This window comes from Linepithema humile, chromosome 2 (genome assembly GCF_040581485.1).
Source record: "Linepithema humile isolate Giens D197 chromosome 2, Lhum_UNIL_v1.0, whole genome shotgun sequence".
In the NCBI taxonomy this organism is placed as follows: domain Eukaryota; kingdom Metazoa; phylum Arthropoda; class Insecta; order Hymenoptera; family Formicidae; genus Linepithema; species Linepithema humile.
In genome coordinates, this window is record NC_090129.1 from 8,608,055 (window position 1) to 8,630,768 (window position 22,714).

The 22,714-nt window shown below is 41.1% G+C and overlaps 3 protein-coding genes and 1 pseudogene across 7 annotated transcripts in view; 1 reads left to right on the forward strand and 3 right to left on the reverse strand.

The window, feature by feature from the left end:
• On the reverse strand, positions 1-2,092 carry p47 (NSFL1 cofactor p47). Of its 4 annotated transcripts, none has more exons than XM_012378428.2 (5): positions 1,849-2,092; positions 1,064-1,493; positions 697-961; positions 383-586; positions 1-256 (listed from the first exon to the last, which is right to left on the reverse strand). In XM_012378428.2, exons 1-5 carry the CDS (start codon positions 1,948-1,950, stop codon positions 127-129), a joined length of 1,131 nt encoding a protein of 376 aa, XP_012233851.1. In that variant the 5' UTR covers positions 1,951-2,092; the 3' UTR covers positions 1-126. The 4 variants fall into 4 exon arrangements, with proteins under 4 accessions (XP_012233851.1, XP_012233850.1, XP_012233849.1 ...); XM_012378427.2 differs by having other exon boundaries at positions 697-970; XM_012378426.2 differs by having other exon boundaries at positions 697-982.
• On the reverse strand, positions 1,887-14,027 carry LOC105678783 (dynein axonemal heavy chain 7-like). The gene has a single exon (XM_012378420.2). It carries the CDS (start codon positions 14,013-14,015, stop codon positions 2,451-2,453), a length of 11,565 nt encoding a protein of 3,854 aa, XP_012233843.2. The 5' UTR covers positions 14,016-14,027; the 3' UTR covers positions 1,887-2,450.
• LOC105678790 (spliceosome-associated protein CWC27 homolog) overlaps positions 2,251-22,714 on the forward strand; it is a 25,615-nt gene continuing 5,151 nt past the window's right edge. For both annotated transcript variants that reach the window (XR_010888476.1, XM_012378432.2), the window contains exons 1-3: positions 2,251-2,304; positions 2,837-2,923; positions 22,244-22,549. Coding sequence is in view for 1 of the 2 variants with exons in the window: in XM_012378432.2 (XP_012233855.2) it covers positions 22,508-22,549 (42 nt within the window). In the remaining variant the exon portion in view is untranslated. The remainder of the gene's footprint in view (positions 2,305-2,836; positions 2,924-22,243; positions 22,550-22,714) is intronic.
• On the reverse strand, positions 14,677-21,349 carry LOC105678784 (protein toll-like; annotated as a pseudogene).

The window sequence follows — 22,714 nt, forward strand, 5'->3', positions numbered from 1 at the left end:
TCATAGTGAAAGAGGTAATATATATTCTCAATAAAAATACATAGAAATTTTATCTTTATGAGATTTAAAATGTATTTGTTATATATCTGTTACATTTTTCAAACTAGAAATTTAGAAAAAGTTTATTTACTTCAGTCGTTGCATTATAGCCGAATTTTGTAAACCAGCCTCTTCGATTGTCTTATCTTCTGCAAGTTCCTTCGTTGGATAAATGGTTAATAAACTGAAATCCCTTAGAGCATACTGAGGTCTCATACTAATATTATGTGTTAAGAAAAATCTTTTTCAATTGAATTCACTATTTTGAACAGATAATTTAAACAAGATAAAAAAAGGAAAGATTCTAAAAAGATCAAGAGTTTCTAAGAATATTAAAGGATACGTTATTATATATCGTCTAAGATCAGCGACTGTATGCGATAAGTTAAATTGAGCCTTCACGGTACTGCCGTCCGCAAGGCGAATTTGTAACGTCGTGGTTGGTTTTGACGTATCTACATCCAGTTCTTTCTTTGCTTGCGCTTCATTAGCAGCTTGATCAGCGGGATCTGTTGGTACTGTCATCCCTACAGTAGCCGGTGATGGACTGAAATATTTATAGCGTTATAAAAACAAAATCTAAGAAATGTATAAATCACATCTGGAATCAAATATAAAAAATAGATCATTTATCAAGATTAATCATCTACAATGTACCTTCCTAGCATGTGTCCCTTTCCAGAGAAGGCTTTCACTTTGGATTTGGATGGAACGTAAATCTCATGACGATGATCCTCCATGTCAAGTCGTACCTCTGCGCCTTGTACTTGCTGACGAATCTCTGCTGGGATTTCACCTCGCTTGATGGCAGCCAGAAACTCTCGATTTTCAGGCTCATCATATGATCGAATCTCACTATCATTTATAGTGAATCCGTCTTTCCACAATTTCAACGTGATGAGACCGCTTGAGGATTGTTGATCTGAATGTGCTCCAATTACAACTGTTATTACACAATAGAATATAAAACACATCATTTCTGAAGTACATAAGCTTTATGCAAATAATGTAAGATTCAAGATACCTTCAGTGTCAGAACTAGTTTGACCTAATTTATATCCTGTACCACTAAATGTGTTTGGTCTCTGTTGGCCACCCATTTTTGGAGGCTCCGCAGAAATCGATTGCTCCTGACATGATTTGAACATATCACTGATAATGTCTTTTTTCTTCTTTCCTGGTCCTAGAACCTGCTGGCCGCTGTGTTCTGAGCCTCCTGCATAAAATGCCTGTCCCTCCTCTTCCTCAGAACTGCTGTCTCTGTTCTGAAGATCGTTTAATGTTCCAAACCTAGGTTTTGGTTTAGCACCCTTTGACTCCGTGGAATCAGACTTTGTATGCTTTGACATTGTGTCTGTTGTCGCTGGTAGTTCCTCCACTGGTGGTGTATCCTCAACAGCTTCGGTCACCAATCCGGACGGCTCATCGTTCTCATAGAAACTGGCGAGGGCAACCTGCAAAAATACTACGTGCCAACGCGTGTGACAGAATTGTTAAAGAAAATTGAAACCTTACAGCATATGTTGCGTCAAGCTTCGCTAATTGTAATCTTAATCCTGTCGATAAAGATTGCAATCATTATGATAAGTTGTCAAATCTATATGGAAATAAAAACATATGCACATTTTATGCATAAACGAAACGTCAGATAAGAAGTAGATCACTGAGAAAATGGAGGGTATTAACAGGTGCGAATAGTAAGGTTATAAAAACTGGTGCCGAGATTAACTCCGAAACACTGGAGCTTCGCGACTCGCACGAGAAAAAGAGAACCTCGATATCTGGAGTTTTATAAATGTGCTGTCTCACCTCGAGCTGCCAAGCAGATGACTCAAGGTAAAATAGCGCTCTCTCGGCTTCAACACCAGTTACGTCGGCGAATTGCGAGACCAACTCGTCACGACTCGCCATTCTTCGTGAATGTTAGAAAACTCACGAAATGTTATCCACCGTTTTTCCCTCGCGAGTTCGATTTGTGTAAAATTCCACGGAATGTTCCCACCTCGCGAGGCTAGTTCGTCGAAACTAATGACCCTTTGTGTCGGTTTTCACGATCTGTCTGTCATTCCCCTCGTTCGCGCGCAGTCGAACCGGATGTGCACAGTCGAGGATGTCCGTTTGAATGCGCCGTGCAAGAAACGCTTTTGCATTGTCGATTTATTGCACTTAGAATTAGATTTTTGTGAGTTTTATGAAAATATAGAAAGTCTAACGATTCTCTTCATGTTATTTAATAAACAATTCGAACGACGAAGTATGAGAAAGGTAAATATTATCCAAATTATACGTTCAATGACGATAAAATTGATCGATGTTACCAAACAGAGGTTAGATTTTGATTATCCTAAATTATAAAAATATTATGATCATACGCTCGTTTACGTCGCTAAGCGGATTTTTCGCTTCTCAAATTATTTGTCGACTTGGCAAAATAATGCTGTGCCACGTTTTATCCAATGTTCATGCGATTTGTCAGTTTCCAAAGATACGCTCGTAATAAAATTCCTCTTATTTCTATTCGTATCAGTATGTACTTCGTGGTATCGCATCGACGAGATATATACGGGGCATTCATAAATGTTATCGACAGCCTTTTCTTCCGTACTAAACGTAAGACATATCGGCGGCATGTCGTGCCAGAATACATTCGTCAAACTTTCAATTAACACATGCCTCTGCGTATCCCATCGAGCGCCGGATAAATATAAACCGTGAATATAATATGTATCTACGCTTTCCTCGCTAGACGTGGAATCACATTTCTTTACTTTGAGGTTTAATGTAATCTGTTCAACAGGTACATTGCGACATCGTGAGAACATAAGGAGAGCCGCGAGCAAAAATCTCTTGCAACAAGACAGCGCGTCGAAGCGGACAATACGAGGTAAGCCGCTATCGTGCCAGCTTTGCACATAATTTACACGTTTCAAGAACAAACTGATATAATTTGGCAAATATTCAGTCACAATGCCGACGTCGATCGTCTTCCAAACGCGTGGAATTTTATTCTTGTATATTTCTTTAGCAAAATCTTCTAAAGAATCGGTCAAAACAATTTCGCCGTTCAATGCCGACTTTAAATTATTCAACGATTCTGTAATTATAATTAAAATTCTGTTAATCAGTTCAGCTTCATAAATGAGAATCGCGTTTAACGGATCGCGCGAGGTAAGAGGATGTTTCTCCTGTATCTCGTTAATATTAAATAAAGCGGGCAATTTGTCGGTAATTTTATCAATAGCTTGCAATATTTTATCCTGGGCGACGTCGTCGCTCGGCGATCCGATTTGATCAAGACGAGATATCGATTTTAGAAATTCTTCGGCGACAGCGGTGTCTTTCCTGACGAGGGCATTTTCGTCGGTGGCGAAAGCTTCCGGCGACGCGTCCAACTGCATGTCGTTGATATGTATGATAATGTCGCGGTATTCGCATCTTTGAGGCACCGCGTGCTCCGCGCAATCGGAAAATGAATAATTGCCGCTGTCGATTACACGAGCGTTGCAAAAGCAGCGTAATAGGTATCGCAGGCACTTCCGATCAATGTTATCTATGATCTTCCCGCCGTAATTACACTCGCCGACAAGGTAGAGCAGCGTGTCGAATGACAGGTTTTCGGCGTTGATCAAATTCTGCAGCTGCCTGATGGACATCTCGAAGTCCATGTGGTCGAAATCATACGGCATGTTCCATCCTTGCGGCCCGAAGTGTCTCCTCTGCCTGACGATTCCGTGGAAGAAGCAGAGCCCGTACAGCAGCTTGGAGAATTCTTTGTCCCTTCCGGGACACCCTTCGAAAAACTCTTTACTCCTTATCGGCTCCGATCGATACGCTCGCAGCAAGCCCTGCTTCAGCCGCAGCGGATAGTCGTACGCGATCTTCACGCTGTTCTGCAGAATGCTGATCGGAAAGTCCGGGACGGAGCAGCTGGAGAGCCACAGTCGGAAGTCCAAGGACGTGTCGGATAGATTCAGGTTCTCGTAAATCCCTTCGAGCCGCGGAATCCACGAAGCGGCGTGATGGCAGTTGAGCAAAAGTATCCATCCACCCTCTTTGCGCGCCCGCTCGACGAGAACTTCAGCATTGTTCGCCTGTCCGTCGCCCATCGACAGGGAAATGAACTTCGAGGTGTAGCCTCGGGCGCTCGCGTACGCCGAGACGAGCGACAAGGGCGAGGCGTAGCTCGGCAGGATAAATATAATTGGCGTGAGGCAGCTGGACTCGGCGTACGATTCGGCTATCTGGAGGCGGGGATAAGAGTTGAATACATCCTCCATGGTGTCTTCTATTAATCGCATTATCTCCACGATGATCTTGTCGCGCCTCACGATTTTGATGAGCATCAGCTGTTGAAAGCGAGTCAGTCTGTCGGCCCACGGTTTCGGTATCGGACGACTCGCGAAGGGCTCCGCGTTGCAGTATTTTTTCCAAACTGCGCCGTTGATACGAAAGTCATCCGCGAGCTCGCGAAAGTCGGCCAGCGCGCTGCTCAGTTTGCAGATTTCTTTCCATTTAATCGTCGGCAACCATTCCGGCGCCGATTCTAGAACCACGTCGGAATCCCCCGCGTTCGTGGAGATGAAATGCTCAACTTCCTCTTGCGTGGTTTCTCGAGTGTCTATCATAATTCTTACACACAGCAAGAAGGAATACAGGAGCTTGTGCCTTTCGAAGAGCGATCTGCAGACGCTGGAGTGAAGGTTTCTCGTGAACGAAGATTTGAGAAACTGCAGTCGTTTCTCGAGAACGACGCTCCGGTTCGACGTCTCGATTGACGTGACGTACAGCTGAATGAACCACGAGAATGAGAAGCGGTACATGTGATTCAAATTCGACAGAGTGTTCAGCGTGCAGAACAATCGCGCGCAATGATCGGCGAACTGCAGATACGCGTCTCTAAATCTGTTGATATCCCCAATCATCGCTCGGGCCGCTTCTTGTTTTCTCACGATGTCTACAGTGAGGTTCTTCGACGAATCCAGGGTCTGTATCGCGCCTTCGTCCTCCAGGATATTCGTGGTGGTCGACGAGAGGGTGCTTAGAATGTTGTCCTCTTGCTGCTGAAGAACCTTCTTGTTGATGGCGTCCTGAATGCGAAGCGCTTCGAACTTCTCCTGAAGCTCCGGTCTCTCTTTCGAGACGACGATGTCCAGCAGCTTGTCTTGCAGAGTTCCGTCTGGCATCGAGAAATCGATTATCGTGAGCTTGCTGAAAATATCCGCCGTGTAATTCGGATCTGACAGTCGCGTGGTGATGTAGAGTCGAAAGTTTTGCGAGTACTTAATAGATTTCGTCGCGATATCGATGTACCAAGTTTCATCATCGCGATAAATGCTCTTCAGCAGAATTGGCTCCAGCGCAATCTCGAGCGTCTCCCCGACGTTCTCCAGTAAAATCGGGTCGCCGTTCTCGATGTTTCGCTCGATGATCGACATATAATCAGGATCTGTCAGCTTAACGACTGTTAAATTGTTTTTCTTTTCGATCTTCTTGATCCACTGATTTATCTGACTCTGCGAGTCGACGAAGAGGCACCACTGCTCCGAATTCTTCAGGATGATAGCGTTTTCCACCGCGAAGCGATTTTTCGAGAGGCCGCACAGCTGCCAGTGATTGATCTCGATTTCCACGCCGAGGACGTTTATGAAATCATAGGTTTTGGTGTACGGTATCTCAGAAGCCTCCATAAATTCCTTCCACTTGGTCAGCGTCTCGTCGCGGAACGACGTGCTGTAGGACGCCATGTAAGCCATTATTCCGCACGAGAGCAGCATGTCGCCCGCGAGACTGTCGTAATTCATCTGAAGATTATGCGCGTACTGCATCCAGCGGCTCTTCTCGCCGCCCAGACTGGCGATCAGTTTCTCCGCCTTGACGAGCTTCGCGGTGCACGTCGCCACTTCCATCTCCAGGTTCAGCTTCTTCTGCAACGTCTGCCGCAGACTGTCGTTGAGCGCCGCCAGTTTCGCGTTCAACGCCGCCAGGGTCTGCTGCTTCTCGTTCAGGAACGCCTCGGCCTCGTCGCACTCCATCTGCGCCTCGGCCAGCTTCTTCTTCTTCGGCGCGACGACCTTCGCCACCTCGTCGTAGGACACCATCGCGCGCACCCATTTGCAAAGTCCCTCGGCGGCGCTGGACGCCTTCGCGACGATATGCGGCATGAAGCTGTTGTCTGTCATGTACGTCTTCTTGATGACCTGCATTATCGCAGGCGCGATGTCGTCCTTGTCGTAGTCCTTCAGGTTCTGCAGGAAGTTCATGTCGCCTAGGATGCGCTTGCTCGGGCCCCAGTAATCCGTGAACTTCTTGCCGGTCGCCGGATCGATCGTGCGATCCGGCGGGACGCTCAGCATCACGCAGACGGCCGCCATCACCAGCTTGATGGTGTCGGGCGGATTCTTCATCGCTTTCACGAGCGTGATATCGGTGGGCTTCAGGGTGTTGAGCGCGAGCACGGCGTCCTCCAGAATCGGTATTGCGACGGCGAGATCGGCCTCGCATTCGGTCTTCAGGGTGCCGGCGATCTCCGCCTTCCGATTCGCGATCTCTTCTTCCTGCTTCACGAGAATCGTCGCTCGCTCGACGGTCAGATTCTCGTTCTCCACTTCCTTCATTGTGATCACAGTCTGCTGAGCGGACAGCTCCAGCTGCGGCTTCAGGATCGTCAGAGTGGCCTTCATCTGCTCGACCTGCTCGGCCGCCAGTTCCAGCTTCTCCAATCCGGCCAAGTATCGATTCCGCGTCGCAACGATCTCCTTCTGCTTCTCCGACGTTAGTCGCGTGTATAATTTGAGCATGTGCAGGAAGGCCGACGACGTCACGTGAATCGTTCTGTCGAATACTTCGCCGTATCTCAAGCTCATCTCCTTCGCGTCGCTGTGGAATCGCACGCAAACTCTCGCCGCGCGCGCTTTGAGCTCCTCCCGCACGTTGACGAGTTTTATATGTTTCACGGCGATCTCCAGCAGCGCCTGATCGGGCCAGACTTGATAACAGTTCACCGTGCAGTGTTTCGCCAGATTCGGATGCGAGCAGAGATACGCTCTGAACGCGGCGCTGACCGGGCTGAAGCACAGCACGAAGTGCAATCTGTTCCTGCACTGCTCCACGAAGTACGTCATCACCGAGCGCGCGCTCATCTCGGCGTTCCGATCGCCGCCCTGGGCGTGCAGTCGCGTCATTTCGATTATACTCTGCCGGTCCTCGGCGGAAAATAGGTCGGGCAGCTCGCCGGTGCTCAGCAAGCAGCCGATGTCGCTCAGGAACGCGTCCTTCATCTGTCTTTCGCTCATAAAATACGCGACGTCTCTCCGCGCGGCTCCGCACTCCCGCAGGATTTTCCTCAAGTCGCTTCTCCACGCGCTCATATCGTAATAGGACTCCGCGGTGGTCTCGAAGAAACTCTGCTGCTGCACGAAGGCGGCGAGGGCGGTCGTCGTTCTCCTGCCGGAACCCACGGTTGACATCATCAGCAGATTCCCGCCCGGCATGCTGAGGACTCGGCAAATCTTGATCAAGCACTCCAGCATGTAGCGGCACACGACGACGTCGATCTTCCTCTTGAAATTAGCGTTGTACTCGTCCAAATACGCGAGGATCTTGTTTCTCAGAGCCTCCATCGAGCCGATCTCCTCGTACCGCCTGCACCTGCCGCTCTTCTCCGCGTCCATGAAATTGCCGAACATCAGATCGCCGAAGCTGTCCTTGGTGATCTGATTGCTGCCGAATTTCGGCAGGTAATCGAACGCGACCTCGAACGAGTCTTTGAAGTTGCTCTTCACGGCGTCGCGAATTCTTAAGAACAGCCACTCCTTGTCGCCGTCGTTCGACATGCGATCGCCGAACACACGCAGTACTTCGTGCGCCCATAGTCGAATAAACGTGACTTTCGTCTCCACCGATTCCTTCTGGATCAAGCCGCAACCGCTAATCACCCGCGACATGTCTCTCATATCGAAACAGTAATACAGTTTGCTCGGCACAGGCCGCAGCTCTTTAACTATCGATTTATAGACCTCGATCGTCGCATTTACTATACTCGTCACGCTTCCCGTCACGTCCGCCGCGAATAGATTTCTCTTTAAGTTGGCGGACAACACATTGAAGTATATTTTGAATATATTATCCGCCGCAGGAGCGGCAATCGTATAAGTATTGAAGTGCCTCAAAAATCTAGACGGCATCTCGCCACCGATTTTTCCCGTTGTAACCGCAATCGTGAACGTAACGTCCTGTATAAACACCTTGTTTAATTCATTCGTGTCGTAGCAGTAGCCGTAACTGAGAAATTGACGCAGCAGCTCGAACACGGATTGCGCTTCCGGTCTTTGGAGAACGGCTGCGCTTACGTCGTCCACAAAGTTCACGCAGAACTGATTTCTGCCTGGCCTGTACTCGGTGCGCCGCACTTTGTTCAGCTTCGACAGCAATAATGTCTGCGCTCTGGTCGCGCCGATCATAGAAGCGAAGCTGAAAAAATTGGACAGACAATTTTCCGGCAGCTTGTTGCTCAGAAGATCGTGCATGAGACAAGTCTTGCCGACGGCGACGTCGCCGTACAGGAGGAAAGGCTTCCGGCGTTTCACGTGTTTCAGGAACACGTGATTGTATTTCAGACTGTTAACGCTCGGGATGTAAATCGGATTGAAGTTGCACACCTCGGGCATCTTTTCGTTCTTCAGCAGATCGCCCCAGTACTTCCAATTGCCGACACCCTTGAAGATGTAGAAATTATCTTGAATCAAACCCTCGCTGGGCAACGTTACGTCACAGTGTTTGATCGCGTCGGGCTTCGGATATTTCGCGTCCGCGCCACTCAAGAGCGTCGCGCAGAAAGCGTTGAATCGTGTCTGCGGGTCGTTGATTAAATTTCCGCCCAATCCCCAGACGATCGCCAGGATCAAGGCAGCCTGCGCCCAGACGACGAAGTAATTGTCCTTGCTCTTGTCGTCCGCGGCGTCCTCGCAAGCGTCCCGCAACAGAATCTCGAATAAATTCAATGTCGACGTAACGAGATGTAATTCCTGGCCGTCTGCTACGTCGCCGTTTGCCTTTAGAAAACTGAGACACGGATCTATCGTCCAGTCGAATAAAGCGCTCAATATCTTGTCGTGTCCGCTGTAAATGTCGTGCCTCGCGATGTGAGACAGCACGCGCGGTTTCCAGCCAATGGAATGCGAATCGATATAGATTATTCCGCATCGCGATATCATGCCGGGTGAGATTTCCGCCGTGCTCGACGTTTCGAAGACGACGGACATCGACTCCGCCGCGGGAAGTCGTTCGCCAGACGTCAGGTACAGCATTTTGTTCTCGTCGAGCGTCGTGTATAAATTTTCTATCCACGTGCCGCTTAAATCGCCGTCGAAGACCAACCACTTGCGATCCGCTGAGCTGCTCTCCGCAAAGCGGCGAAATACGGCGGTGCAGAAGCCGTCCCTCCACGTTTCAGATTTGTCGCAGAAATATCCGAAGAGCGCGTTACCGTCCACCACCGACGGCACAATTGTTTCAAGTTCCACCGCGGCGCCGATTTTGTTTTCTCGATCGCGCAATAATGACAACGTCTCGGCGAGTGTGCGCAAAATCTCCGTCTTTCCGCTCAAAGGGTCGCCGATGAGCACGAGACCGCGACGGATGTGCATTAATTCGACGATCTGAATGGCTTTCAGTTTGAACGTCGCGTGCGGCGCGAGAAATCTCTTCGCGCATACGTTCTCGAGGGCGTTGAAAAGCGCCGAGCAGTCGAAAACGAGCGCATCGGACTCCGGAAAAACGTCCTCCATAATACTCTGGAAAACAGGTATGTCGGTGTCGCGCAGCTGCGATATATTGACGTCGATCATCGAGCGCAGCAGCAACGCGTGCTCGTTCTCGTCGAGAAAATTTTGCTTCATGCCGATCGCGGTCGCAACGACGGTCTTCAACGACGACGCGCCGAAATTGTAATGGCGCCTCTCCTCCAGATATTCGCACAATAATTTATAACTGACAGCCAGTTTCGCCGCCAGGTCTTTCGCATGGAGAAATCCGCCAGCGAAGAGCTCGATTTCCACGATTCTCTCGACGTCCGGTTTCGTCATCGACGCGAAACGAAAGAGGATCTTCAAATTGTCCGGCAGATCGGTATATCCGGATTGTTCCGTGTTGATGTTCACGCATATATTTCCGGTGGCGTTCAAGTCGAGATCACAGCCCTCGAAATTCACGGACTTCAAGTCCGACGACACCGCTTGCTTTATCTGCGTGAGATTCTGAGCGATCGCCGACAGTAATTCCACTCTTAATCCGTGGAAGCTCTCGAAACAAATCCACGCTCCGCAGGAGATCATCCCTTTGAATATCTGTATTACGCAATTGTAAGAAATGTCATTGTTGCAGTTGACGGCGTAAAACGGCTTCGCGAGAGCCCTCGTCAAACTTTTGATCGTCTCCGTTTTCCCGCTGCCTGTCGGGCCCGCGACGCCGCTGTACAAATGATAGCGATAAGCTTGCAATATGGTGCGAAAGCATCTGTCGGTTAACGGCGTGTTAACGATATTCTGTTGGTAATAATTGTATTCGTATCCGTATTCAATCGTTGCGTCGAACACCGATATTTCGACAGTCTCGGCGCTGCAGTAATATTTCAGCTGTGCGATCCACTCGAAATCTGTTCGTTCAGTAATATTTCTTTCCAGCAGCAGCTTTATGACTTCTTTATGAGCGGACATAATAATGATGAGTGACATCAGCAGATTTCGGCGTCTTCGCGCTAATTTCTCTTTCAATTCATCGATTATCGATGTTGTCCAATCGGCGTATGTCGCGAGTAAAGAGTTTAACATTTCGGTGTTCGGCGGCGCGAGACATTTTTCCACCGAAGAGGTCCAATGAAGCTGTAAACCGCAAAAGATCGCCATGCTTGGAAAATTATCGACGGGAAAACACGTCGAATTTTCGGTAATAAGAGGATGATATCGCAGAATATTCTCGCAAACCGCATCTCTCATTTCTCTTTCGAGTTGAATCAACCATTGCTCTTCGCACTTATTGCTAGAATCGATAAGTATGTCGTTATTTAGACGCAAGATTTCTCCATAATGTCCAATGACGCCTCCGATGTAGTTCGATTTGTTAAATTTCAATCGTTCCACACCAGCGAAACATTTCTTCACGATCGCGCACAGTTTTGTCGTATTGGTCGATTCGAACAGTATTTGCTGAATTTCCGAATCCAGAAGGAAGAAGAATCTCGTGAAGGATGATCTTTTAGCATCTAAATAATTCCTCACATCTCTGCTCGCTCTCTCCAGCTTCTCGTTAACTTCATTTAAGACCTGCAACAGGTTCGACGATCTCTTGATTTCCTCGAAGCTCGGATTTTCCTCGAATCTCTCGCTAATATCTCGCAGAGTTCTCGTCGCTTCCAGATACAGCGAGGTTTCCTGCTTCAGACGCGTTTCTATCCCCGGATAAGAGAATATTGACTGCAGACGGTGTTTGCGCGACTGTACGCGTGCCCATTGATCGAGGATCTGCTGAATTCTCGTGAGCACAGCGAAGAGCTCGATCACGTCCGACAGTATCGGCTTCACGAAGTGCGACGCTCTCATCTCCTCGATTTTAATCACGTGCTCCCTGAGAAGTTCCTCGATGTCGTTTACGTGTTTGAAGGCCACCACGCCGGTTTCAGCGTCGCTCGACATCTCGAACGACATCGGTTCCCACTCTCGCACCATCTCAGCCAGTTCTCGCTGAAGATAGAGCTCTTTGTTCGCGCCCAAGCTTATCGCCTTGTACTTGTCGATGTTGTCCATCAGATTCATGTCGATCATCTTCCTCAGAGTGGTTCCCGCGTTCGGCGTGAGATCGAAGTCGCAGATCGCGGACATCTCGTTCCAGTGGCGCGCCTCCAGCGCCGGGTTGCACATGCAAACCGCGAGCGGCAGGTAAGCTTTAAATTCGTTAATGTCATTCAGCGCCTGCCAGCACAGCTTCAGCGGCGCGGGCTGCTGCATCGGATCGGGATCGTCGGCGATGCCGGAGAACTTGTAGGACTTGTTCGCCGTCGCGTCCATTTTGATCCGCGACTTCATCGTTCTGCTCACCTCCGTGATCTCGTTCAAGTAATTCACGGTCTTCTTCTCGATCACAGCGGCGTCCAGCCACTCGAACGGGCCGTTCAGCCACACGGAGTTGTCCTTCCGCCACTGATGAACGGTCCGTATGAGCGCGTAGAACGGCACGATCGTCTCCCTCAGCTCGATTATTTTTGGAAACTCCGTTTCCGGAAACCTGAACAGCCTCTCCTCCGAATTGATAACTTCCATCTCGTCGTCCATACATTTGTATCTTTTTATCAGATCCTTGTAATGCTCCGTGTACTCTCCGATCCTGCTTATATCGTCCATGTCGTCCAGGATGATCAGCTGCGGGAACATCGCGTCGACTTCCGAGTTCAGCGCATTTATGCGCCGCTGAAGATCTTCCTCCAGCTCGCTCTTCATCGCCTCGCACAGCGTGTTGTTCTGCGCGAACACCGGCTGAATGTCGTGCAGCCAATTCATAGTGGCTCTGTTTAAGTCGACATGCTCGTCCGTGAACACGGTGATCTCCAACAATTTGCTCAGCATGTAGACCGACTGCCGTATCCTCTCCTCCTCCTCCTTCATCAACACTTTCGAGGCTTGCGACATGTATTCGGCTAACTGTATCAAGGACTTCGCGTCCCTCGGGATGTCCAGCGCCGTGGATTTCAGATCTTCGAAGTCCGAGCAGATCGAGCGATTGTAGTCCCGATGATACATCACGAGCTTCGCCGTCAGGGTGTCTATAACGTCGCAGCAGATCTGCCTCAGAGACTCCTTGGCGCCGTTCTGCTCCAATTTTCCCACGCTGTAATACAGATTGGAAAGCATGGAGTTCGCTTTGCCGAGGTACTCGCTGTACCTGCGTATGTGCGCGAGATACGCGTCGAAATCCGGTCGTTTCGACGCCAGAGACGATATCTGGCGCCTGCTGCTCGATTTGCAGACGCCGCTGAATTCCGCGGAGACGAACGCCACGTGATCGTTGACGGGTCGAAACAGAGCGTCCAGTATCTCCTGCAAATCGCGGTGAGACTTTTCGAGGAACCAGTCGGGAGGCGCGATTTTTATGTACCTCTCCGTCGCTCTGACATCCAGCCACTCCTCCAACGGCATCAAGTCCCGCGCGATGTTCTCGATGTTTTCGATAATGTTGTGATACGTCGAAAATACCTTCTCTACGTCCGGTTCGGTCACGAGCCGATCACCTTCGCATATCAGCTGAAACTCGATCTGCGGACAGAAACGGCCGTCTCTCATGATATCTATCACATGATCGATCGATCTCATCATCACGTTGAGAATCTGCTGAACGAACACGTTCGTGAGGCATCGCATGAGCTGTGACAGGCGTTTCGCGGAGAGGCTGTGCAGCATCTTCGAGCTCTGCACGGCTTTGCACGTCTCCGTGTAAAACTGATTGGTTATCACTAAAGCGCTTGTTTTGATATCCTTTAGGATGGTGTCTTGAAAGCCGTGCAATGTTAACATTCCGAGCTTATGATAACGCCTGAAATCACAGATCACCGCGGGAAGAATACGATGTGCTGTGTTCATAACGTGTCGGATTATCGGATAGGAAAGGAAATATCTTTTGGCGAATGAATCGCGGCGTTTCGTGAATATCGCACTGTCATACGTTATTTTTTCGAAAATGTGCTCCGAGCCAGCTGACACTTCGCATTCTTCGCAAGCAACATGTTCTCTCTTATATATTTTGCAGGATAATATGGATTTCAGTATAAAGTCCTTCATATTTTCAATGTACATATTTTTCACCTCGGTCATCACTGAGTTTATGAAAGAGGAATGCTTTTGCCTGTCTCTGCGAGGTATTAAATTCAATATGTTTCTTTCCCACTCCGTCGAAAATTCCGAGACACAAATATCTTTTATGTAATCTTTCATTTTGATTTGCTTTAATGCACTGGAATGTGAATAATCTGATAGCGCAACGGTTGATTCCATAATATTACAATCTACAAACATGTTTTTGTTATGTGCACTTCTACTGTTATCACTGTTTGTCATTCTGTAAATTCGTTTTTAATCGATTATTTTATAATATTTTTATAGAATATTGTTGCGCAAGTTTGCCTGCAATTGTAGATTAATAATAAAGACATAAAACATGCACAATTATAAATTATTAATTCACTTTCTTCTGTTTCTAAGGACGAGCTCACGGAACTAAGTTCCCTAGAAACCACGTGTGTTTTATCAATACAACGTACTAGTATCAATTGTGCGCGTGAGTCTTAACATGATTTTTTGTTAAAATTGAGAAATTTACATTTTTAAAATAATGCAGAGAATTGAAATTGTGTATTTAATTATTATGAGCTGCACAGTTTTTTCGATTTTATGGAAAAATATGCTCTAAAAAGTAGAATACATTTTATATATGTAATGTATTACTAATCAATTATGGTAAAATAATTAATATTGAGTAATATTAATATCATTAATATTAATAATTATATTGTGTATTTTTACAAAACAGTTTAAAAAAGAAAGGTATGGAGGGAGATTAACTTGTTGCGTGCATTATAATTTTTTAAACGAGATGTTTGTGTTACATTATATATTTGTACGACACATACTACATATTAATACATACTACATATTAATATTTAAATTTAATTACTCATAATAAAATAGACAAAAATTAAAACTAATTAAAATTAATAATATTTTTAAATACTTATATTTCTATTGATTAAAGAAGACGGACAACATTTATCAGTGGATATTACATTGTCAATATTTTTAAATCGTGAGAGATATATTTATTATACAATATGTGTATGTATATCTTGCTATATTTCCGCATAACTAATTAAGTCGTGCAATTAAATAAAGTTAATATATAGGATTATTCATTTTTGATGTCGATCTAAAATATCTTGAAAAAAAATTGCATTATTTAAAAGATATTTTATAGAAAAGTTTAATTTTAGAGAAGCGATAAAATAGTAATCTTGATCTGATGTTAGGTGGTTTCGCCGAACTGAGTTGTCATAATTCCTTTATCTTTGGTACATTAGATAAATTCTTTATTCTCGATTATATAATTGTGCTTAGTTAATTGTTCTGGTGTACGGATGATGTCACCGTTTAATTTATGTAATTTCTGTAAGATTCTGCAAGTTTCTCGATTTTTCCTCTGACTTCTTATCGCACATGAATATTTTAATGAAATCGGCTGGCGGTGTAGTGCTTGCAGGTGTCTCAGGAAACGCAATCGAATCAATATCTTTTTTATTTTTGATTGGTTGAATGTAGAATTGATGAGTCTCAAAAATCTTTCTTTCGACGTTACTGGTTTTCGGCAGTCTGCGCTGATGCGGTAACGCGTATCTTAATTTATCCCAAAACCAAGGATCTCCCCATTTAATGTACGTGTTCATATTTATGTACGCTTTCAACTCTGGATCCAAATTATCGATAGGTCCAACATCTTGATACAAAATCAGTATGACTCTTGCTCGACTATCTTTCAACGCTTGACGATGCGCGATCCGAAATTCCATTATTCCCCAGATGCTCTTCAAAAATTTTGGCGACAGCACCACTATTGTTCGTCTAGAGTTCACCACGGATCTAACAATATTATCCGGTATCCATATGCCTGCTATCCAATCTCGATAATGATGACACAATTTGAACGGCGTCGGACCACTTTCTAGCTTCGGTACCAATTCCTCCATTACAAAAATCTCATCCTCATGTGAAAAACTTACGAATGCGTCATACAATTTGTTTTTATCCAATTCGTCTTCTGTTACAAACCATAAACACCACCCATGCGCGAATAACCATATTTTAATCTGTTCTTCGTATTTGTAATAAAGCAGTCCAAAAATACCGATAATTAATCCGAGAAGAGCGATTGCTACACTGACACAGATCATCGCCGTTATATCAAACGTTGTTGGACAAAAATCGTTATATTCTAATCTAGATGCATTCTTTTCATGACATATTACTTTAGACGTTTCGATTGTTCCGAGGTTTGAATGTATAAAATCATAAAAACGTTTAGCATTACAATCGCATTTCCATGGATTTTCATGTAATGTCAAGTGAGTTAAGCTTGAGTTATCCCAAAAGTCCAGCACTTCAGAATCTATTTTGAATAAATTGTTATTGTGTAGTTCCAAAACCTGAAACATATAATTCGATTTCAGATTTTAATTGTAAAGTTTAACATTTTTTATAATAGATTAATTTTTAAGATTAACCATTTTTTCCAATTTTATATCTATCATACATATGTATATATTTTATATATTATTATACATTGATTTTGCAAGTAGTATAAATTTTGGAGAAAACCGATAGTATTTTAAACTGAAATACAACCTTTTAATATCTCGACATAAGGAACACTGAACTTAAACCACTTTCAAAATAAACGGACTATTTAAAAAAAATTCAAAATCAATCAGTAAATTTTGTTAACTAAACATCTTGTACTTGTTTTTAAATTATACTAGTGATGAGTGATATTTTCATGCTTATTATACTTTTATTATTTTGTAACTGTTATCGAAAGCTCACTGTTATAACTGGTTATCATTTTCTCTAATACCAGTTATTTTATAACTTTGTACGTATTTTATTCGTCTTTTCGGAATGTAATCTAAAAAACTTTTTCTAGGAATTCCCTATCCGATATCTAATCGACACATTTAACAAATTTATGACAGATAAAAGGTTTGTTTGTGTCACATGCCCCACCATGTTCTAATATGCTTTAATCTATAGTTTATATATGCATTATAAAGAAACCAGCTAATTATACTTTTAACATATAGAACGTAATAATGTGACGTCTTTTATATTAAATATAGTAAGTTAGTTTTTCTATACATTATATTATTCTGCAAATTTATTTTAATAATAATCGTATCAAATAATTGTTATAAAATAACTGTTTGAATGATCAGTTATTTGTGGGTAACGACAACCGTCGTAACCGTTATAGAAAAATAACTATTTAGCTCCTCGCTAAATTATACGTTCTGACAGTTTCTTTCAACTTTTTTTTATATAAATTATTCTGCGAATAAGATATAGTAAAATTACTCACCTCTATTGTTGTCGATAATCCATTTAGGGTAATTTGAGATAGGTTGTTGTGAGATAAAATGAGTTTCTTTACTGATCTGAGTTCCATTGTTTTCAAATCCGGCATTTGCGTTAACTGATTATTCGAGAAATCCAGCTGGAGTTGCAAATCTGTGTTGATAGATTTTGTAAATCTTTGAATCGTGGAAATGTTAGGCTCCTTTATATCATTCGGAACCTTCGTTAAGTTTCTATGAGAACAGTTAAATGTGAAAGTTTTATCAGAGGGCTTCAAAATGCAATTGCACTCTTCGGGGCACACAGTAATTGAATCTGTGTTTTTTATCGTACAGGTTAAATTTTTAGAATATTTCTGCGGTAATAAGTCATTGATGCTTTTGTTCTTCAACTCTTCTGGACTCTGACAAGTCAAATGTCCTACTTCTATCTTGAAATAAGTTTGGACGTTAGGCGTTTCGTATTCCAAGTAACGTAGAAAATCATAGATATCGCAATCGCAACTTAATGGATTATTGTCCACTTTTATTATTATTACGTTATGATTATGTTCCTGGTTTATCGCGATATCTTTGACGTCGTGTAAGAAAATATGCTTTATATTATTATGAGTCAAGTCCACTATAATGTCCGACGCAAACGTCAAATTTCTTGCCTGAAATTAAAAAAAAGAATCATCAGATATTTATCATTCTTAAATATGATTCTTTATTTATAGATTCTAATATCTATAAATATATTCTTTAATAAGAGTGAAATATATCACTTTAAGTGATGCTTTCTCAAATACTTACTTTTATAGAAGTTATGTTGTTATAGCTGAGATCTATTTTCTCAAGTTTAAATTTCATAAACCAATCGCCAAATATTTGTGAAATGCTATTGTTTGCTAAATATAATTCTTTCAGCGAACGACAATTGTAGAAAGGCGACAACCATCCGATTTCTTGAACGCGCATATTAGGTTGTAATGTAAGATGGTTGTTAGACAAATTAACAATCTCCACATTGTTTAATGAACCGAAACTGTTATCGGAAATAGTTCTTAGGTGATTTTGTTCCATATATAATTCTTTCAAGCTCTGTAATCCATTAAATAGTTGTCTGAAATATAAAATAGATTTCTATATCAATAAAATTTTAAAACATATAAGCAATTATTATACATCATATAATAACAGCGATTTAAACATACCTAGAAATAGAAGTAATGTTATTATCTGACAAATTTAGTATTTCTAATTGATTAGTACTTTGGAAAATATTATCAGACAAATTTTGTAGATTATTAGAATTTAATTCCAATTCTGTTAAATTGGTTAAATCCTGGAATATATTCTCGGGCAAAGAATGGAGGTAATTATTATTCAGTTTAATCGTCTTCAGCGAATATGAATTCCGAAAGAGATCTTCCGGTAGTGTAATCAGTCCATTCTTCTCTAGCATCAACTCTTTAAGTTCTTTTAAATTGCTAAAAAATCCTTCCGGTAAGATCAAATTTTGTCTACTTTTGGACAATCTGACTTTGTTTAGTTTTGTATTGGTCTGTAACAAGTTTCTTGGCAACGTGGTAAAATTATTTTTACATAAAGCAACTTCTTCAAGATTTTCTAGTTTTGCGAATATGCCATCCGTTAAGTTGACTAAATGATTCGAGTTAAGATCGAGTGCTTTCAGAGTGACGAGTTGATCAAAAATTCCCGGTTGAAGCTCGGTTAAATAATTGCTGCATAGATTAAGGTATTTCAAATTTTTCAATCGATCAAAAATTTCTGGTTGAAGCTCGGTTAAATGATTGTTACATAGACTAAGATATATTAAATTTTCCAGTTGATCGAATGTGCCTGGTTCTATCACTTTCAAATTGTTGTTGTTTAAATAGAGCTTCTTTAATTGAGAGTTATGATTGAAACATTCGGTGACTAGATGTAACTTATTGTATGACAAATTGAGTTCAGTCAAGTTTTTCAAATCGGCTAACAGATCTTTGTCCATATAATCCATGTTGGTATGCAATAGAACTAGATATTTCACATTTTTAAAATTGTCGAGATGATGCTTTGTGAAGGTAAAATTCAAATTCTCTGTGGATAAAAAAACGAATTTCTCCACGCCTGTAACTCCTAGTATACGTGCAATTTCACTCAAACTAGTATTGCTGGGTAAATCGCACTTGTTAAATTGTATCTTTTCATATTTTATTGAAGATGCATTTTTCGGAAGGAAATCTGACCATTCCGCTGCGTTGTTACAATTAATCTGTGAAAGAAAAGATTCGTTGATATAAACTTGATTTAATTAAGAAGTTAACAGAAAAAAAACTAACATTTTTGATTTTAAAACTTTTTCAATGGATTTAATGCAAATTTATGGCTTGAAATAAAACTTGAAATAAATAATTACAAGTACAACGTTGAAAAAGTTTCAACGTTTCACTTATGCGTTTGCTTTTTAAGCAATGATGGAATAGAAAATATTCTTAGAAAATATTTTGCGCTTTGTGAAATATTATTGAATACCAAACAATGTTGTAATAATGAAAAATTTGATGTCTCTGTTTTATAACATTGATTTATCAGAACAATCGATTTGTTCTCTAATTAAATTTATTAATTTTTTTAACTCTATGGTTTGCAATCTAATTTTTCATGTTGTAATATTAAATATATACAAGTATTTAAATTTGCAAAATTATATATGTGTCTATGTAGATAAATGTGAAACGCGCTTATGATTTAATAATAAGTACTTACTATTATGGATTCATTTGCTTTCATTGTGATTTTAATACAATTATTTTTCGTTGAACATTTTACTTCATTGTATTCCCTTTCATATGTATATTTTTGCCAATAGCATGTTTCGCTTGTCGGATATAAAGCGGAAATACTTGCTATGGTAAAGGACAGTATCACAATAGATATCTCACAATATCTGCTGGTCATTTTCCAAGATATTATAATTCTTTTCGTTTGATTATCACTTTAACAAACAGAAAAAACGTATTTTTATCGCTTTATTACATTGCATACATGTACTTATTTTTAAGACGCATTTCTTTTTAAGTTGCGTCAAAAACACTACCGCAAAAGTCGGAAGTATAGTGGATTAGATAAAACATAATATCCTTCTTTAATAGTAATCTTGTTACATGTCTAAGGTGCTACATATTGTATATCACATAAAATATAAGCTATATTCATTATTAATGAGACTCGAATTTATAATATGTGGACTGACGATCCTTGACGATCCTGTGGGAACAAATATTTACGTCATATACCATATATGTATAGCAGGATCTAATTTAGCTACATTATAAACTGTGCTATAAACAAGGTAGGAAAATCGTTACACGCTGTTTACTGCATAAAAAAATACATGATATAATATTACATACACGAATAACGATTTTTATTCTCTTTTTTGTATTTTTAAATATTAGGGTAAAAAAACTGTGTTGAGAAGAACAAGAATCGAGTAATTGATTTCCTGGATTAAATCGATATATCGAAAAATAAATATAAAGCCACAAACAATAGTTACTTCACGATTGTAGAACCCACGTGCTTTTTTTAAACGAAAATGCTAATAAAAGCAGACGCGAGTGTTTTATTAAATTCTTCATAAAAGACTAACTGTCTCAATGAGAGATAGTATCTATTCCAATTCATGACAATGACTTTCAATGGCGTTTACTTACCAGTTGAATGATAGATGTATGTTGCGATTATTTCTAAGTCTCGTTTCTCGCTCTTATCTGAATTTTATCCGCTTTCGGAAGATAACGACTTTATTTGTTTAAAATAATAATATCAATTTTAGCGACTCGTATAACAACGTATACACAGTATTAACATTTCACAATATTTCAGGATTTTTATTGCTTTGTGTCATTTAAAAAAGCTTGGACTAAACATATAGCCATATAATTCAACGTGCTCGTCTAATTTGTAAAACTATAGCGTAAAACTATCACTCGCATTTCGAAAGAATATCAACCGTCAACCGCAGTTATCCGCTACTGACTGAAGCTTGGGTTTTTTGTCCCTGATGAAACTACTACAATGGCATGGCGACCATCATATAGACTATGCCTAACCGCAAACTTTATCTTTCTTCCTTTCTTGCCTTTTCCCTTTTTCGCTCGTTTTTTATTTATATTTCTCTCATTCATTTTTTTCAAATATTTTATAAATATTATATATATAAAATATATATATAATTATATATATATTATATATATATATATATAATTATTATATATATATAATATATAATATATAATATTATATATATAATTAATAATAATAACTTTATATTTATTTTATAATAACTTTATATTTATTAATTTTAATGTATTTTGATTTTGAAGAAATATTTACTTGATTCTAATAAATATTAACTTGATTCTAATAAATATTTCTTGAATTAAAAAAAATCATTTACTTGAATCCACTCTTAAAAAGGCATGAAAAATCGATACTCGAATGTATCGAAAGTATTGTTGACGCTTTTTCGCGATGCTGATTGGTTATCTTGATTATTCTGGCAGTTTGATAGTTTGAAAGCAAAGGTTATTTTGGCGGTTATTTAAAATTAAAAAAATTTTTTTTAAATATTTAGATTTTATAATTATAAAATTATCATGATAAGTGCGCGCGCGTAGCGCGCGCTTGTATTGTTCTAGTATATATAAAAAATTTATTTTTGATGACACAATGTTTTTGAGATGCTTACAAACAATTTTTGACGTAACATATAATAATCTTGGGAATTTCCATCTTAGAAATGACAAAATTAGTACGAGGAAAATAATAAGAGGAAAGCAAGAAGTGCATGAAGAGAGAAACGAAACATATCAATGTTCTTGCGTGATAATTCATCGATAATAGGATAGGATATTGATAATAGAACATATATTTTACATTTACTACATTATTATCTATTTTAGATATATTACACATTAAATTTAAAAATTAATTTTATGTAATAAAATGTACATTTTTTAAACAATTGAATGTACAACAATTTGGTTCTTACAGCCTTTCTTCTGCTAATTTTTTTATTGTTACAAAATCGTACGTCATCCTATTCTGAAAACTGTTATTACACAAAACTATCAAGGAATATCTTGAGTCATCATCAAGTTCTCGAGAAAAATGATTTTCGAAAAAAGCGCACGTGCATTGTTGGAAATCCTGCCATCTGTTGGATTTATATAGCTGCAACTATCAAACAGCTGATCGATTGCTGTCAGCTGCAACCACGCTCAACGTATCCAGTGTTTAGTGTGAGAGGTTATAAACATGAGTAATATTTATATACAAGAACCGCCCACAACGGGCAAAGTAAGTCTAAATTACTCTACATATAAATAAAAATGCATAAGTCATAATATAATCTATTAAATTTATAATAAATTCAACTAATAACAAAGACACATCAGTCAATGTGAGCATGTGGTATAATTCTTTCTTTCATGCATAAAATTTGTTGTAGATTATTATTATGTT

Coding starts and splice junctions, on each gene's coding strand:
- p47 (XM_012378426.2), bottom strand. CDS start 1,950: ATGGCGAGTCGTGACGAGTTGGTCTCGCAATTCGCCGACGTAACTGGT. Junction 983..1,063: donor AACTAGTTCTGACACTGAAG/GTATCTTGAATC, acceptor GTGTAATAACAG/TTGTAATTGGAGCACATTCA. Junction 257..382: donor CTTAGACGATATATAATAAC/GTATCCTTTAAT, acceptor ACATAATATTAG/TATGAGACCTCAGTATGCTC.
- LOC105678783 (XM_012378420.2), bottom strand. CDS start 14,015: ATGAAAGATTACATAAAAGATATTTGTGTCTCGGAATTTTCGACGGAG.